Raw genomic sequence first — 16,517 nt, forward strand, 5'->3', positions numbered from 1 at the left:
TAATTTTTGGTAGAAAAAAAGACTCAAGGTTAAATTGACAGTATTACTTGATATGAGGGTATATGCCTAGTCTTATTGCATATTGATATCACTGGGAAGCCTGCTCTTTTCTGAAGGGAAATGGAGAAGCAGTGGGTCTGGGGGAGAAATGAGGTGTGGAGAACTAGAAAGAGAGGAGAGAGGGGAAACTTTTGGTTGGGATGATTGTGTGATGGAAGAATAAATAAATAAAGTAATAAAAGTAATTAAATATATACAGTATTAGAATTTGATCTGCTTTCAGTGGGTACATGACATAGATGTTAAACATATTATTCTAGCCTTGTATGTATTCAAACTATCTCAAAAACTAAATTGACTGTACTTGTTTGTAAATAGTTATCACAAAATTGCAAAAGACAAACCACACAACCATTCACTGGAAATATAAAGATTTAACTGTCCAATTACGCCCTCTGCTATTATATATAGGATAGAACCACTAACTTACAGTAAAATTTAACACAGGAGACTTGAAGGACGCAAGCTCCACACTCTCTTCCCTCCACTCCAGATGAAAGCAGACTTTGCATCAGAAGCAGTATGAAGAATATGACAATTATTCTGTATGGAATGCTGCTCCAGACAAATGAGGTGAAAGTTTAAGAATAGCTGACTGTGAAGGCATACAGGCCTCTAGGCCAGTATGTGTCTGTATGTTTATTAAAGACAAGAGAAAGCTGTGAGGACTAAGAATTCAGGGACTAAAATAAATGAATTTTAGCTGTACTATTTACAAATTAGGAATTTTAAATTCAAAGGGTCACCCAGAAACTACAAACCACCCAAAGAAATTTACAAAGGAAAAGAAATTCAGAATGTGGCAGTGTTCTGTTCCTGTGTGTGAATCCTGATCAAGTTCCTGAGAGCTGTTGACATGCCGCACTCCAGTACTGGCACCATCTTTACTACCTCCCATCCTCCGTGTCTGGATAAGGAGCTGCTCTAGAACAAACCTCCTACATCAACTTAAAGCTTAAGACTGCTTAGAGTTTGCCTAGATGGAATTTTCAGGGGTAGGGAGGCACCAGGCAAGTCTGCCTGCCAAGAAGGCTTTGTGGTTTCTATCCCTGCTGTAACAGCCACTACAAAGATGCTGGTTTGTTTCAAATACCATACATGCTACAATTATAGAAATCATGCTTCTTAGAATAATGCTAATTCACGGGGCTAAAATAAAAGCATCAATGGGAGATTCCTGAAGGAGAAGCCATTTCCATGACTTTTCCCCCTAAAGGTTACCAACATCCCTTAGCTCAAACTTCTTAAGCTATAGGTGATCACCCCATGTGGGTTAGCATAACTGAATGTGAGGGTCATGAAAATTTTGACAATAATGGTAAGTTCCTAAATATACAGTAACCAAAAATTAATTCAAAATTAAATATGTGGGATGTTTCAAGCAGCAATCACAGGTATTGAATCGAGCAACCTCACTGTGTTCTTGATTCTAAATACACAACATGTGCACTTTGTGCTGAGCACACTACCATGTCACTCAACACTAGCAAATGCTGTCTGAACACCTTGGCTCAAATTAGAGACTGTCACATGTTGTGAACTGCAGTGTTCTTGCTGTTCATACAAACATCCCTGTTAGATGAAAACATGGCTTAATTACAGAAAACAAAATATTCCCATTGACATTCTTTGCACACAAATATGAAGTCCGTGAGTTTCTGGATGGCACTGTTTCACAATACCTGAATCTAGAGATTTCTGTTATTTCTTACTCCATAGAAATGTATTCAATTGCAGCAAATAAAGTTTAAAAATAAAACCCTTTACCAACATTTCCCAGTCATCTGTACATATATATAAAGTGTGAAGTTGAATTTAAAATTAAGCATAAATGTAGATTCAGAAGTTAAAGCTGGTGTTTACTAGAGAATTTATTAGCAACATTTATTCATATTTTAAGACAAAGATACTTTTGGTTCTGGCCAACTAATAGAATTTAGACAGGAGGATACTAATGGCAATGAAGGAGAATGTGCACCACCAGGTTGCAGCACACCCAGACTGACAGGAAGAGAGATACACTGCTTGATTTGGGAAATAACCAGGATAACTAAAAGATAACACAATTATATTTTTATTTATTATGAGGGGAAAACTCATAAAACAAGAATGAAAAGTCCAAGCTCAGTTGTGCTGCAAGGGAACCACACAGAGAGTACCTGGGCCATGTGCCTGTTTTATTCTGGGTTTCAGAAAGCCACACCCTAACTTGGTCCCACCTCTTGAAGATAGTTGGTTAACAAAGATTCCCCATCACCTCCCCCTTTTGTCTAAACAAGAGAAATCTAACCCCAATACAAAACTATATACAATAGGAACAGATAACCATTATAAAATTATAAACAATATTAAGCAAGGAACACATGACAAATGTTTTAATAAACATTATATTCCAGAGAGTCTAAATCTTGTATCACAAATAAGTTTGTCTAAATCATAAGAGGAAGATTAGAAGTTATGACTATCTAATCTTCAAACTCATCAAAGGCCTGAGAAGGGAGATAATATTACTTGAGTCAAGCAGTATAGGATGGAGACAATTGGCTACCTGAGAAGTCTCATTTGCAACTTTGGCTAAGGCCTAGCCTAACTGACAGACCATTTTCAGAGGCAGGTTATTTTTCAGAACCATCTTACCCTGTCTTGGCAAGGTTTGGCAGTCCTTTTCCTGTGTTCTGTTTATCCAGTCCGGATACCATGTACTTTGTCAGTAATTGAGGCATGGGCAGTTCCTTGCCCAAAGGCCAATTGTGCCAAGAAAAAAACAAACTCTGAGTTGATGATGCTTCTTGGAAAGAGGAGATCCACAAAGTCAAAGCTATCTCTGGGACTGTGAATTGTTGTGGCTGGTTTTTCTTTGCTTTATGGCTAAAATCCACTTATGAGTAAGTACATATGATATTTCTCCTTCTGAGTCTGGGTTACCTCACTCGCTATGATGTTTTCTAGATCCATCCATTTCCCCGCAAACTTCAAGATGTCATTATTTTTTCTGCTGTGTAGTACTCCATTGTGTAAATTACCACATTTTCCTTATCCATTCTTCAGTTGAGAGGCATTTAGGTTGTTTCCAGGTTCTGGCTATGACAACAATGCTGCTGTGAACAGAGTTGAGCACATGTCCTTGTGATACGATTGAGCTTCCTTTGGATATATGCCTAAAAGTGGTATTGTTGGGTCTTGAGGAAGGTTGTTTCCTAATTTTCTGAGAAATAGCCATACTGATATTCGAAAGGGTTGTTCCAGCTTGCACTCCCACCAGCAATGCAGAAATGTTCCCTTTATCCCACACCTCTCCAGCATAAGTTGTCACCAGTGTTCTTGATCTTGGCCATTCTTACAGGTGTAAGATGGAATCTCAGAGTTGTTTTGATTTGCATTTCTCTGATGGCTAAGGATATTGAACATTTCCTTAAGTGTCTTTCAGCCATTTTAGATTCCTCTGTTGAGAGTTCTCTGTTTAGGTCAGTACCCATTTATCCTTTTGGATTATTTATTCTTCTGATGACCAATTTCTTGAGTTCTTTGTATATTTTGGAGATCAACCCTCTTTCTGATGTGGGATTGGTAAAGATCTCTTCCCACATAATGCTTTATTACCTTGAATTTTCTTAACACTAATGAGAAAGGAACAATAGCTGTAGAGAGACATTGAATAATAGAAAAAACTTCTGGATTAAATCAGCCAGAATGTGTTGACTTCACAATGGAAACCAAGAGATGCACTATGTTGGAGAAGGAGTTTCACTCTTGTTTCCACAGGAGAAGAAAATCCATGGATGCCATCAAAATGTCCATACCCTGTACTCAGCAAAACTAGCCCCCTTGACCTTGAGTAAACCTGGCTTGCGGTATTTGCCTATATAATGTCAACCCCAAATGATGAGGGGGTCTCTTCCCTGCTGTGTTGCATCGAGTAGTGGTCAAGCCCCCAGCCTGGCTGGAGAGCATGGTGAATAAACCTTGCTTTTGCATTCTAGACTTGACTGAATTCTGGTGGTGGTCTCTTTGGGGGTCTCAACTTGGGCACAATACTGGAAGGGCAGTTTAAGGTCTTAACCACTGAGGACCCTTCTAGTCCCTCAGTGTTCCCTTGGCATCACTATTGTTCTTCAGTTCATTTTCTTAACAGCCTAGTAAAATCAGACTGGAAGTGGGAATGGTGGGTCATGTGGGGAACACAGACACATTTAAAGAAGCTTTCTCCAAATCTTTTTAGGTGCCTGCCTCCCCCCCAAGAGACAACCCATTTGGCCCCAAGTCCTAAGCCCTAGACGTTATCCAGGAGACTGGTAGAGGCTGCAGAGTATTAGGACACACACAGCAGGAATATGCAAAAGTAAGAACCACAGACAAAGTCAGTCTACCAGAGGGAACTGCCTCGGAGGAGCCACTGTGTGACTTTTGCTGAGGAGCCTGTGGTTAACCCAGATAGGATGCCAATGACAGACCAAAGCATATTCCACCCAGTATGTTTATTGGGTTATTTACAGAAGCATGGGTAAGGAATTACTTAATAGAGCGTGGGTGACACCAAAATTGATATACTGTCAAAAAATCCTACCCCAGGATAGATAACTACTTCCTTGCACATGGTTTCCACTCCCACCATTTATGTGACCTTTCACCCTTCATGTTCTCTAAAGCCTCCAAAAACTTCATGCAGTTACTCAAGGTTATGGACTCACAGCTGAAAATTTGAAGCTAGGAACCTCAGATGAGAGAATATATGTGACATCTTCCTCAGCTGATCATCTACTATCAAATGATTAACTCCAAAAACATACACAAGTAACATTATACAGACTGTCCAGGTCATGCACACACACACACACACACACACACACATATATGTGTATGTATATATATATACATATATATATATTTGATTATATATACACAAGTATATATATAATATATATACACATATATATAGGCATGAAAAAGAGAGCCAGGGGCTTATATAGAAGGGTTTGGAGGTCAGAAAGGGAATGGAGGGTTTATGTAATTATATTGTTATCTCAAAAATAAGTTTTTAAAGAAGTACATAGAGCAGAATTAGAGTTGGAGTAGCTAGGATTTCCCACAGGAGCAAACAGATTCCTGAAAGACAATGAGCCAGAAGTCCAGAAGTGTACCAGAAGCTTGAGAGAAGGAGCAGGCTCTCCAGCAGAACCTTACCAGGCAGGTGCATTATTACCCACTGCCAGGGAACCACTTCTGCCTTCCATGGGACCCTCTCCGTTCTCCCAGTCCTCACACAACACATGTACACACACACTACCTTTAGCAACATCCAATTATAGATCACATAAATTAAGAAAATCTCATGATAAAATAATTGAGTAGAGACCTCTCTAGAAGCATGCCAGTTTTCATCCAGAAGCAAATGTGTTTCATTTGTTTCATCTTTGTGTTCTTTACAAAGGTCTGTGGCTGTTGAAAGAAGGAACCAAGAGAATTGTATGGAAAAGACCTCTTGTCAGTCACAGACAATGGAAATAGGCTGTGAGAGAGTTAACAGTCGATGTCAAGTTGTTTGGAGAGCTGTGGTTTCATCACAAAGGAGCTGTTCCATCACATCTCCATTATAGGCCACAGTTAGGAACTTGAGAGAAAGAGGACTGAGGCTTGAACCCGGGAGGATTTGAAGCTGACAGGGTAGCTGGAGAGAATAAGGGCTCAAGAGGTTCCTAGGGAACCAAGGATAATCTGGGCTTGTCTCTGTGGTTTTTGGTTTTTGTTTTGTTTTGTTTTTCAGGAATTAAAGGAAAATGTTAAAGAAGACAGAACAAAGAGACTCCTTACAAATAGTCACAGCAATGTCCATTCAGCGGTCACAGGCTTCCTGACAAAGGAAAGGCAAAGGAAAAAGTTCACCCTACCCCACTCCACACAGACAGGCCTGCTTGCTTCCTTCTTCCTAGCAGTCTTTACAAAGAACAAGAATGGCATCCACCATTGCCCCTTTTCTTCCCAGTCTCTAAATCACTAATAAAGCCACATCCCTGCACAAACCCAGGTAGCCCATCCCTAATTACCAGCATAGAACAAGGAAAGGAGAAAAGAGACGGAAGTCCACCCAGAGAGGACAAGATGTGACCAGGCCAGTGGGGGAAGGGGGTTGTACCCACTACCAGAGAGAACCAGATGTGACCAGGCCAGTGGGGCAGGGGGCTGCAACCACTAGAACATTTCAGAACACAAGGGCCTCCTGAGGTTCCTGGGATTTCATCAGGGAACAGAGCTCTGTGTCCTTCACACCCCACTGGGCAGTTCTATTTTCCCCAACCCCTTCCTTACACATGAACTAACAGGAACATATAAATCCTATTTATCCAAGTCATTCCCAGGAGGAAATTGGCAGTGTTTGTATCTGGCTTGATTCCCAGATGCCTCCAGGAATTAAAGGATGGGTCAGGAAGATCAGAAGCTGGCAAAGTGCCCAACAAGCTTCATCAGTACCTTAGAACTGTCTCCAGCTGTCAAAAGTAGTTAGAGCCAAGCACGTTCACACACACACACACACACACACACACACACACACACATACACACACACACACACACACCACTCATGCATACACACACCTTCACACATATACACAGCTACTCCTTTTGTTTAGAAATACATACTATAACTGCCTCCCACTAGAAAATCTCCGTTTCATAATAGCTCACTCCACCTCACATCTGTGTTATTGTTCATTTATACAAGTTTCAAAATCAACTCTACTGAACTGATTTGTCTTGGCTTTCTCTCTTCTCTTCTACCCATGATTCTTAGTAAATAATCTCTAGTTTTAGGCCCTCATTTCTGACTTCTTTCCTCTTTAATTCTATAACATACATTTTTTCCTTCAAGAAGCTCCCTGAAACACATTTGTCCCCAGATTCCCAGAATTCAATATATCTATTTCTCTAGTACCTCTACTAAAAAGGAACATAGCTCAAAATAAACACAATAGTCCATGATATATGGTATCAAAGTGTAAAAAGAAAGTTTGTCACAAACAAGAACCTTCTTACCCAAGTATCCATTATTATTCTAGACACTCCTGAAGACAAAATATTTACCCAAAAAGAGCTACAAAATTATCTATGGAGATTTTTCTTTGATAATGATTTTTACAACATTTTTAGCCTTGTAGGCTCAAAAGCCTAGAATTACTACAGTCAATTCTTATTTTCAACTTGGATCTCTCACTTTATATTGCCCACAACTGGCTCTTTTACTGATTCCAAATATCAACTCATGACATGCCCTGTTCCGGTATTGAAAGCCTGAGAAATGTCTTATGAAGTATCTTCTGACAAGTGAGTATAAAGTTCAGCATCTTTGCCTTGTAGTCACCCCTGGCACATTAGACCAAGGTGACTGATTAGTCAGCTTGGGAAAATAGCCCACCACTCTATTCCCAACAGTACTTGGCAGACAACAAGTGATCTGTATGAGGTGGCGTCTGTAACAACTGCCACTATAAATGTCTTGGATATGCAGGTTGTGACCCCCATCAAAGCAATCATGGGTCAGGAAGGAAAGAAATCTCTGTGTGAAGTGTTGTTATTTATTGTCTGTTTTTTAAGTTCTGGGTTCAGTGTTATTCCTCTAAGAAGTGAGAGAAGAAGAAATTGGACAGGAGAAGCATGGGCTATTCATTACATTTATATCCTTATTTTGAGGTGGTTGAAAAATATAACTCTGTCTTGAGGTACCTTGGGAGACAATTCTCCATGGAGACCTATAGAAGATTATAGGTTCTCCCTGACTATCCTCATGTGTTTTTCCCAGTTCTTGCATCCTCATCAGAGACTATTCTATACAGTCTCCACAGTCTCTACTGAGAATGTAAGATCCTGAGGGAGAGGAGAACCCAGCCTCTTCTTTGATAAGCTCAGCTAGATGTTTCACCCCTACTGACTAGCATTCATGATGCTGAATGGTATTGTGCATGCTGCCAGCAGAAAAAGGTAATCACCAGTATCACCCAGTTACAAACCCTGTAACCTTCCTATAAAATATGTTGACATAATGGTGGCACAGATGTTATGAAAGTAACCAATTTTCTCAATTGGATTTAAGGCTCACTCCATGAGATGGAACCCATATCTGAAACTACTAAAGAGGCAAAGAACCTCAGACTAGCAAGGTCATGGATCTTTGAGAAAACCTACTATCATTAATCTACCAAAGGGACATAGCAATAAAATGACTACTAAAAGCATATCTATACCCATAGATCAGAGCAGCACTTAGTCCTCATCAGAGAAGCTTTATCTTGCAATAGATGGTGATTAAAAGAGATTCACAGCAGAACAATGTGCAGAGAATGAGAGACTTAGGAGCACTTAGTCCTAGATTCGATGTCTTTATCAAATCCATTCCACAAGGCCCAGGGATCTACACTGGAGAGTAAATTTATAAAGTAAAGCCAGGGGTGGTGAATGACTCCAAAGAAATAGTGTCTTCCAGGTACAACAGGGTTGGTTCACTTATGAATTCATGGATGTTATGACAGAATGCACAAGACCTACATAACTTCAAACTAGACAGAATTCCAGCATGGAGAAAGGGAAGGGACACAAAGTCCCGCCCTAACCAGAAAGCTATCTATATATGCTGGGAAAGAGAAAATCAGTGTTTTCTAATGGGGTGTCATTCGGTATATCAACCACACTCCAGGGCAGGTCCAATGACCAGGAGTAGTTGGTCAATGCAAAATAGACACCAGATTTTTGTGTGTATATACTTTTTTATTTTGTTTGGTATTTTTTATCTTATTAACTGTTGTTTGTTTTGATTTTCAGTTTTGGAGGTTTTGTTTTTGTTTTATTCTGTTCTTTTTGAGAGAAAGAAGAAACAAGAAGCAAGATAGGTAAAGAGGTATAATTAATCTGAGAGAACTTGGGGGAGAAAAGAATATAATCAAAATACATTGTATAAAAAATTAAAGAAAAAACAATGCTAATGCAAGTTGATGAGTAAACTAAAGCATAGCTGCACAAATGGGAAATGGATCAAGCATCTTCAATCTTTAGTGTGGAGATTTTATAGCATTCTAACTCTGGGGATAAATGTTTGGCAGATATCTTATATTCATTTTTAATTTTTATTAAAATAAATTTTATACAATATGTTTTGATCATATATTCTTTCCCTTCTCCTGATTTTACCCAGATCCTATCCACCTCTCTACCTACCCAATTTCATGTTATTTCTCTCTCTCTTTCAAAAAAAATAAGAAAAACAATGAAAATTACAATAAAAAACTGAAAGAGAAAATAAATTAAAAATAAAATAATATTAAACAAAACACTCTGTTCCCCTAGATCCAATCCCCCTGTTTCATTCCTGGGACTGTAACTAAAGAACAGCTGCAATCTTCCTCCCCTCCCTCCTATTCACCCTGTCCCACACACATCTCCTGTGGCTCACACAGACCATTGTCTCCTAACCTCCCTCCCTCCACTTGTCTCTGTATCCCAACCTCCAACACCAGAAGGCATCACTTGTGAACACATCAGCTGAGCAAGCCAGTAAAACAGAAAATACACAGCCATCATACTCTCTGAAAATTCATAGGGGAAACAGAAGCCAAGGAACAAAACACCTATCCAATATAACCCAGAAAATAGCACCAGACACCAGGTGCTAACAAAAGAACCAGGGCAATATATCTCCATTCGAGTTCAGCTATCCTACCACAGCAGGCCCTGAATATTCTAACATAGCTGAAAAACAAGAAAAAGACCTTAAAATCAACTATATGCAGTTGATAGAAGTCCTTTAAAAAGAAATAAATAAATTTCTTAAAGAAATCAAGGAAAACACAAACAGTTGAAGGAAATAAATAAAACTGTTCAAGACCTGAAATGGATACAGAAGCAATAAAGAAAACATAGACTGGGAGAATTCTGGAAATGTAGGACTATGAACAGGAATGATAGATACAACCTTCACCAACAAAATACAAGAGTTGGAAGAGAGAACCTCAGGCACTGAAGATGCTATAGAGATAACAGATTATTTTACATCAGTAAAAGAAAATATTGAATCTAAAAAACTCCTGACACAAAACATCCAGGATCTCTGGGACACCATGAAAGGAAGAGGAAGATTCCGGCTCAAAGGCTCAGAAAATACTTTCAACAAACTCACAGCGGAAAAAAAAAAAAAAAAAAAAAAAAAAAAAAAAAAAAAAGTTCCCTTACCACATAATAATCAGAACACTAAACATACAAAACAAAGAAAGAATACTAAAAGCCATAAGGGGAAAAAAAAAGCAAGTAATTATAAAGGCAGACCTATTAGAATTACACCTGACTTCTCAGTGGATGCTCTAAAAGCCAGGAGGGCCTGGACAGATGTGCTACAGACACATTCCCTTCAGCTTCTGAAACTGTAGTCTGTCCCCCTCTCTCATAGCAACAATGGCTCTTTGCTACATATACTCATATATTCATTTTCTCAACTTATGAAAATTGTACATGAGTTTATAACATTGTTTACAAAGTTAGATGCTTGGTTGTCTTCAAAAATACATACAAAAGCCGGGCAGTGGTGTCACACGCCTTTAATCCCAGCACTCAGGAGGCAGAGACAGGTGGATCTCTGTGAGTTCGAGGCCAGCCTGGTCTACAAGAGCTAGTTCCAGGACAGAAATCAAAAGCTACGGAGAAACCTGTCTCAAAAATCCAAAAAAAAAATATATACAAAATAAACCATATTTTTCTAGACTCAAATGAACTTTACAACCAGGGATCTTGATTTTTCTCTGATGTTGGAGACTCATTCACATACAAGTTGAGGAACATGAGGCTAGGAAGGAAAAATGGACATGACAGGGAAAAGAAGAAGGGTAGCCAGAATCACCAGCACCATATTATCTTACATGAAGAAACTTTCGTGTTCTTAAAAAGAAAAAGAAATGATAAGACACTGAGGGACCAACGGTGCAGATTTTCACAATGAAAGCCTTAGTCCTGAGAGACACAGAGAGGGCAAGGAGATGCAGGGAATGTGAAAACCTAGAACACATTCGTTTTTGTGTGTTTCCTGGAATGAATCTTTGATTGCTTTCCAAAAGAGTTAACTGAGATTAGCAACATATTTACAAATAAAGTGTAGAACCGAAAAGAATACCATATGGAATTTAAAAACCCAAGCACAGCTTAAATTCAAGCTATGATGGTCAGTAAATAAATAGATGTTCCAAGAGTGTATGCAAGGACAAGAAGGGTCAGAATTCTAATAATCCATAAGCCAAATCAAATCTTTACAAGCAATACTCAAAACTTAGGCTCGGGCAAAAATCTTTACTCTTTCCAAGGTCAGCACAAGGAGTACTAAGAAGTTCATGCTTGAAGCTGAAGAGCAAAAAGAACCTCCAGTTTCTTGCACAAAGCAAGGCATTTTTTTCAGAGATCATGCACACAGTGACCAATCAGAAGTCACAAGGTCAGATTTGTCTAAAGAGTATCTTTCAAGTTTAGTGATAAAGCAAACAGAAGGATCAGCAGCACAGCCAGAACACATTTGGAAATGTCATGGCCAAGTCCTTATGAAATGTTTAATTCCAGTGACACAATTGAAAAAAGGCCTGCGTTTTCCACATTAAATGTTTCCCAACAATAACTTGTCTCTATGTTTCATTTCCTTTGTGTGATAGAAAGCTTCCATATATAAAAGTATGGAAAATTGGCAAATGTCTGGGACCAGTCTTTCTGACATCTGCAGTTCTCTTTCCAAGTGCATCCAAAATTAGATACTTACAGCCTGGTCAGCTCCCTATCTCCTCTAAGGAGAGGAGCCAAAGTCAAGACCAGCCAGGTAGCCAATCTGGATGCTTAAAACCATGTCATTTCTATGAGTATAACCTGAGAGCCACCTGGCTTTCAGAAAAAGAGCCTAAGACTTATTGAATGTGACCACATAGATTTTATGGTTTTGGTTTTGGTTTGGTTTGGTTTCTTGACTGGTTCTCACTGTAGTAGTACTAGTTGGCCCAGAATTTACCATGACAGACAAGGGTAGCCAGGATTCAAAGAATTATTAGACTCTACTCTTCCTCTGGATTTTACAACTTTTTTCTGATAATTTTTTATTACTTTATAAATAATACCATTCAAAATTTCCACTTCTTCCCCTCCTCCCACTTCCTTTGCTCCCACACTAACCCTTCCCCACCCCTCCAGTCCTAAGAGAGGGCAGGATACCCTGCCCTGTGAGAAGTTCAAGGCCCTCCCCCTCCATCCAGGCTTAGAAAGGTGTGCATCAAAATAGACTAGGATCCAAAAAAGCCAGTACATGCAGTAGAGACAAATCCCAGTGCCATTATCATTGGCTTCTCAGTCTACCTCAATTATCACCCACATTCAGAGGGTCCAGTTTGATCCCATGCTCGTTCAGTCCCAGTCCAGCTGGATTTGGTGAGCTCCCATTAGTTCAGGCACACTGTCTCAGTGGGTGGACCAACCCCTCATGGTCCTGACTTACTTGCTCATATTCTCCCTCCTTCTGCTCTTCAACTGGACCTTGGGAGCTCAGTCCAGTGTTCCCATGTGGGTCTCTGTCTCTGTCTCCATCTGTCACCAGACAAAGGTTCTATGGTTCAAGATAGTCATCAATCTGACTACGGGACAAGGCCAGTTCAAGCACTCTCTCCTCAACTGCCAGGGCCCTAGCTGGGGTCGTCCCCATGGACACATGGAAACCCCTCTAGAGTCAAGCCTCTTGCCAACCCCACAATGATTCCTTTAATTAAGACATCTTCTTCTCTGCTCCCATATCCATCCTTCCTCCATCTCAACGATTCCACTCCCCCAAGCTATCCCCAACACTCCCCCCTTCTCACTTCTCTCTTCCCTTCTCCCCTTCCCCCCACCCCACCCCAACCCCATGCTCCCAACTTTTGCCTGGCAATCTTGTCTGCTTCCAATTTCCAGGAGGATCTATATATATTTTTCTTTGGTTTCACCTTATTACTTAGGTTCTCTAGGATCACAAACTATAGGCTCAATGCCCTTTGTTTATGGCTAGCATCCACTAATAAGTGAGTACATACCATATTCATATTTTTTGGTCTGAGTTATCTCACTTAGGATAGTGTTTTCTATTTCCATACATTTGCATGCAAAATTCAAGATGTCATTGTTTTTACTGCTGAGTAGTACTCTAATGTGTAGATGTGCCACACTTTCTTTATCCATTCTTCCATTGAGGGGCATCTAGGTTGTTTTCAGGATCTGGCTATTACAAATAATATGAACATAGTTGAACAAATGCTTTTGAAGTATGATTGGGCATCTCTTGAGTATATTCCCAAGAGTGGAATTGCTGGATCCTGAGGTAGGTTGACTCCCAGTTTCCTGAGAAACCGCCACACTGATTTCCAAAGTGGTTGCACAAGTTTGTATTCCCACCAGCAATAGATGAGTGTTCCCCTTACTCCACATCCTCTCCAGCATGCGTTATCATTGGTGTTTTTGATTTTAGCCATTCTGACAGGTATAAGATGGTATCTCAAGGTTGTTTTGATTTGCATTTCCCTGATTGCTAAGGAGGTTGAGCATGACCTTAAGTGTCTTTTGGCCATTTGAACTTCTTCTGTTGAGAATTCTCTGTTCAGTTCAGTGCCCCATTTTTTAAATTGGATTATTTAGAATTTTAATGTCTAGTTTCTTGACATTCTCTTAGATTCACCATTATCTTTAAGTGTTTCATGGTTAGACTGAGAGAAGGCCAGAATACAGATGACATTGCCTAAGGTCAAGACAAAGAAAATTAAAACTTTGACTGCCAAGAGGACAATGAGCAATGCCAAAGATCAGAGTCTAAAATGCCAAAGCCCTAAAAGAAGACAGGAATCTCTGAAAAATGTAGCAAGAAAGACTCTTCAGTTTGTAGCAGCTCAAAACACATCAAACAAGAAATGGCAACAGAGTCAGGAAGATGGATATCTGCATGAATTAGAATTATAAAGCGGAAAAGTATGCTGTAAGGGAGCCAGCCAACCTGGCCCCAGGACCAGCTTTGGACCTAGAAGAATTATTCCTGGTAAAAGCAGCAGCCGTACAAAATCGTGGTGTGAAAAAATGGCATTGACCTATCTGGGTCCATTACTGCTTAGAATGGAGTGCACAAGAATGCACATGGACTAGTATCTGAACAGCATAGCTTTCTAGGAAAGGGCTAGGCTTATTTTAATATTTTATTGAAAAACAATACACAGAGACCAAAAGTCAGAAAGAATAAATGATACTTAAAAAGCCATTTTAAAGTAGATATCCATATGTAGACTTGGAGAATTGGCTGAGCAGTTAAGAGCACTTGACACTCTTCCAAAGGATCCAAGATTGGTTCTCAGTCCCGACCTGAAAGGTTCACAGCTTCCTAAGTCTAGTTCCAAGGGATCTGTCTTCTTCTTCTTCTGGCCTCCTTGGACAGAGGTGGTGCTCACAAACAACACATCTGCACCATGACACACCATAACCTGTGCTGGTGACTTTTGAAGCTCCTCCAAGGACTCTGTGTCAGTCACAATTCCTTTCATCCCAAGAACAATCACTACCCTTTACCTAATCTGTTGTTTGTTTATGGTGTTGCCCCCCCCCCCATGTGACTCCCTGGACAACACAGTTTGTAATTATTTTTCATCTCTTTTCATCTAAAAATTCCCTTCCATTCATTTTTCTTCCTGTCAGTTTATCATTTCATGGTGTCATTGTTTTTTACCACTGAGTAAAGTTACCACATTTTCCTTATCCATTCTTCAGTTGAGGGGCATCTAGGTTGTTTCCACGTTCTAAATATTATGAATAATGCTGCTATGAACATATTTGAACAAATGTGCTTGTGGTATGATTGAGCATTCTTTGGGTATATGCCCGAGAATGATATAACTAGGTCTTGAGGTAGATTGATTCCCAATTTTCTGAGAAACCTAGGCTTATCTTATCAATATTTTTATTTAGAAATAATTTACAATATTATTATCAATTCTGGTAGTGTTTCTATCACTAATTTTTTGACATTATGATTATTATATTTTTCTCAATGCCAGTGCTGCTCAGCCTTCAGCGTAACTTCAGTTTTCATGAAATAAACACTGACTATATAAAATTTTACTTTTCTGGAACTGAAATCTGAGATCAGGTCAAAGTGTCTTCTTTCCCATGAACCTGAACCTGTGTTCCATTAAGAGTTTAAGGTTCTGCAAGTGAGAGAACTGTGCTTGGGTCCTGCCTGCAAGTCGCAGTGGCCTCACTTCACAGCTGAGTATGTCTGTGTGTGTCTCAACCCCAGCAGAAGTCACAAGGCTTAAGACAGCGGTTGACCCAGACTGCCATACAGGTCCGGTCTGTGATGCTGGAACACAGGCAGGTGTTGGCACATCTGTCGCAGAAAGTTGAGATCAATTCGGGCAAGGCAGAGGCCTGGTCCCTCGGAGCAGCGGGCCACCACCGTACCCCAGGGGTCCACCACCATGCTGTGGCCATAACTTGCTCTTGTCTCATGGTGGCGTCCACACTGTGCTGCCGCTATTACATAGCACTGAGATTCAATGGCTCGGGCCTGCAACAACACCTCCCAGTGGGCAGGTCCAGTAACCGATCCAAAGGCTGAAGGATAAGTAAGTATTTCTGCCCCAGCTTGAGCCAATTTCAGAGAAAGTTCAGGGAACCGCATGTCATAACAGATTGCTAAACCCACCTGCTGGTGTGCTGATGGGTGGCTCGAGAGTGCGTCCAGGCATGGTAGAGTTACTTTCCCGCATAGGCCCCTGACCTGGGATCTCCACATCGCACAGATGTGTCTTCCTGTACTGGGCCACTACTAGCCCCTTGTTGTTCAGAAGCACATGACAATTGTAGATTTTCTGAGTCTGCTCCCAGTCTTGGCCACGCTCGTGGAATCCACCCAAGGACAGCCAGATTCCACATTCCCTGGCAAGCTGGCTATATCGTTCCATAAGGTCCCCATCCAGTGGCTCAGACAGTTGTAATGTCTCAGCAGGATTTTGTGCAATGAAGTCAAATGCCTCAGGCAGAAAAGCCAGGCAAGCACCCAGTCTGGCCGCCTCGAGAACCAGCTCAGCACATGTTTTAAAGTTCTCTTTCTTGTTTGGGATTGATGTTACCTGGCACACAGCCACCAGGGGCAGCTCCCAGGAAGTTCATGAGGACACCGCCATGGCTCTGGGCCTCAACTTCCAGTGATCTCACATTTAAAACTGAAGCCCTTTTTCTCTGCCAAAGGTTTCCGCAGCTCAAGTCATCTCATGGAACCTTCCTCGTTTCCCCAATTCTCACTTCTCGGCTGTGACACCTGCACAGCTTTATAGACTCAACACATATCTTTCCCCTTCCACCAGTATTTCGGGAGGAACGTTCACTCTCCCTAGATCCCCACCATCTTGTGGTGGGTAGGGGGGCACAGGACCAGATCCCAACCCTAGA

The 16,517-nt window shown here is 40.5% G+C and overlaps 1 protein-coding gene across 1 annotated transcript; it reads right to left on the bottom strand.

Annotated features, from left to right (window-relative positions):
• Window positions 1-15,262: 15,262 nt before the first annotated feature.
• On the bottom strand, window positions 15,263-16,258 carry LOC126491206 (deaminated glutathione amidase-like). The gene is given in 2 exon segments (XM_050126721.1): window positions 15,263-15,769; window positions 15,771-16,258. Coding segments are annotated over 2 exon segments (873 nt in total). The 5' UTR covers window positions 16,253-16,258; the 3' UTR covers window positions 15,263-15,378.
• Window positions 16,259-16,517: the final 259 nt, after the last annotated feature.

This window comes from Alexandromys fortis, unplaced genomic scaffold, assembly GCF_014885135.2.
Source record: "Alexandromys fortis isolate MF-2015 unplaced genomic scaffold, M_Fortis_MF-2015_v1.1 scaffold_264, whole genome shotgun sequence".
Classification (NCBI taxonomy): domain Eukaryota; kingdom Metazoa; phylum Chordata; class Mammalia; order Rodentia; family Cricetidae; genus Alexandromys; species Alexandromys fortis.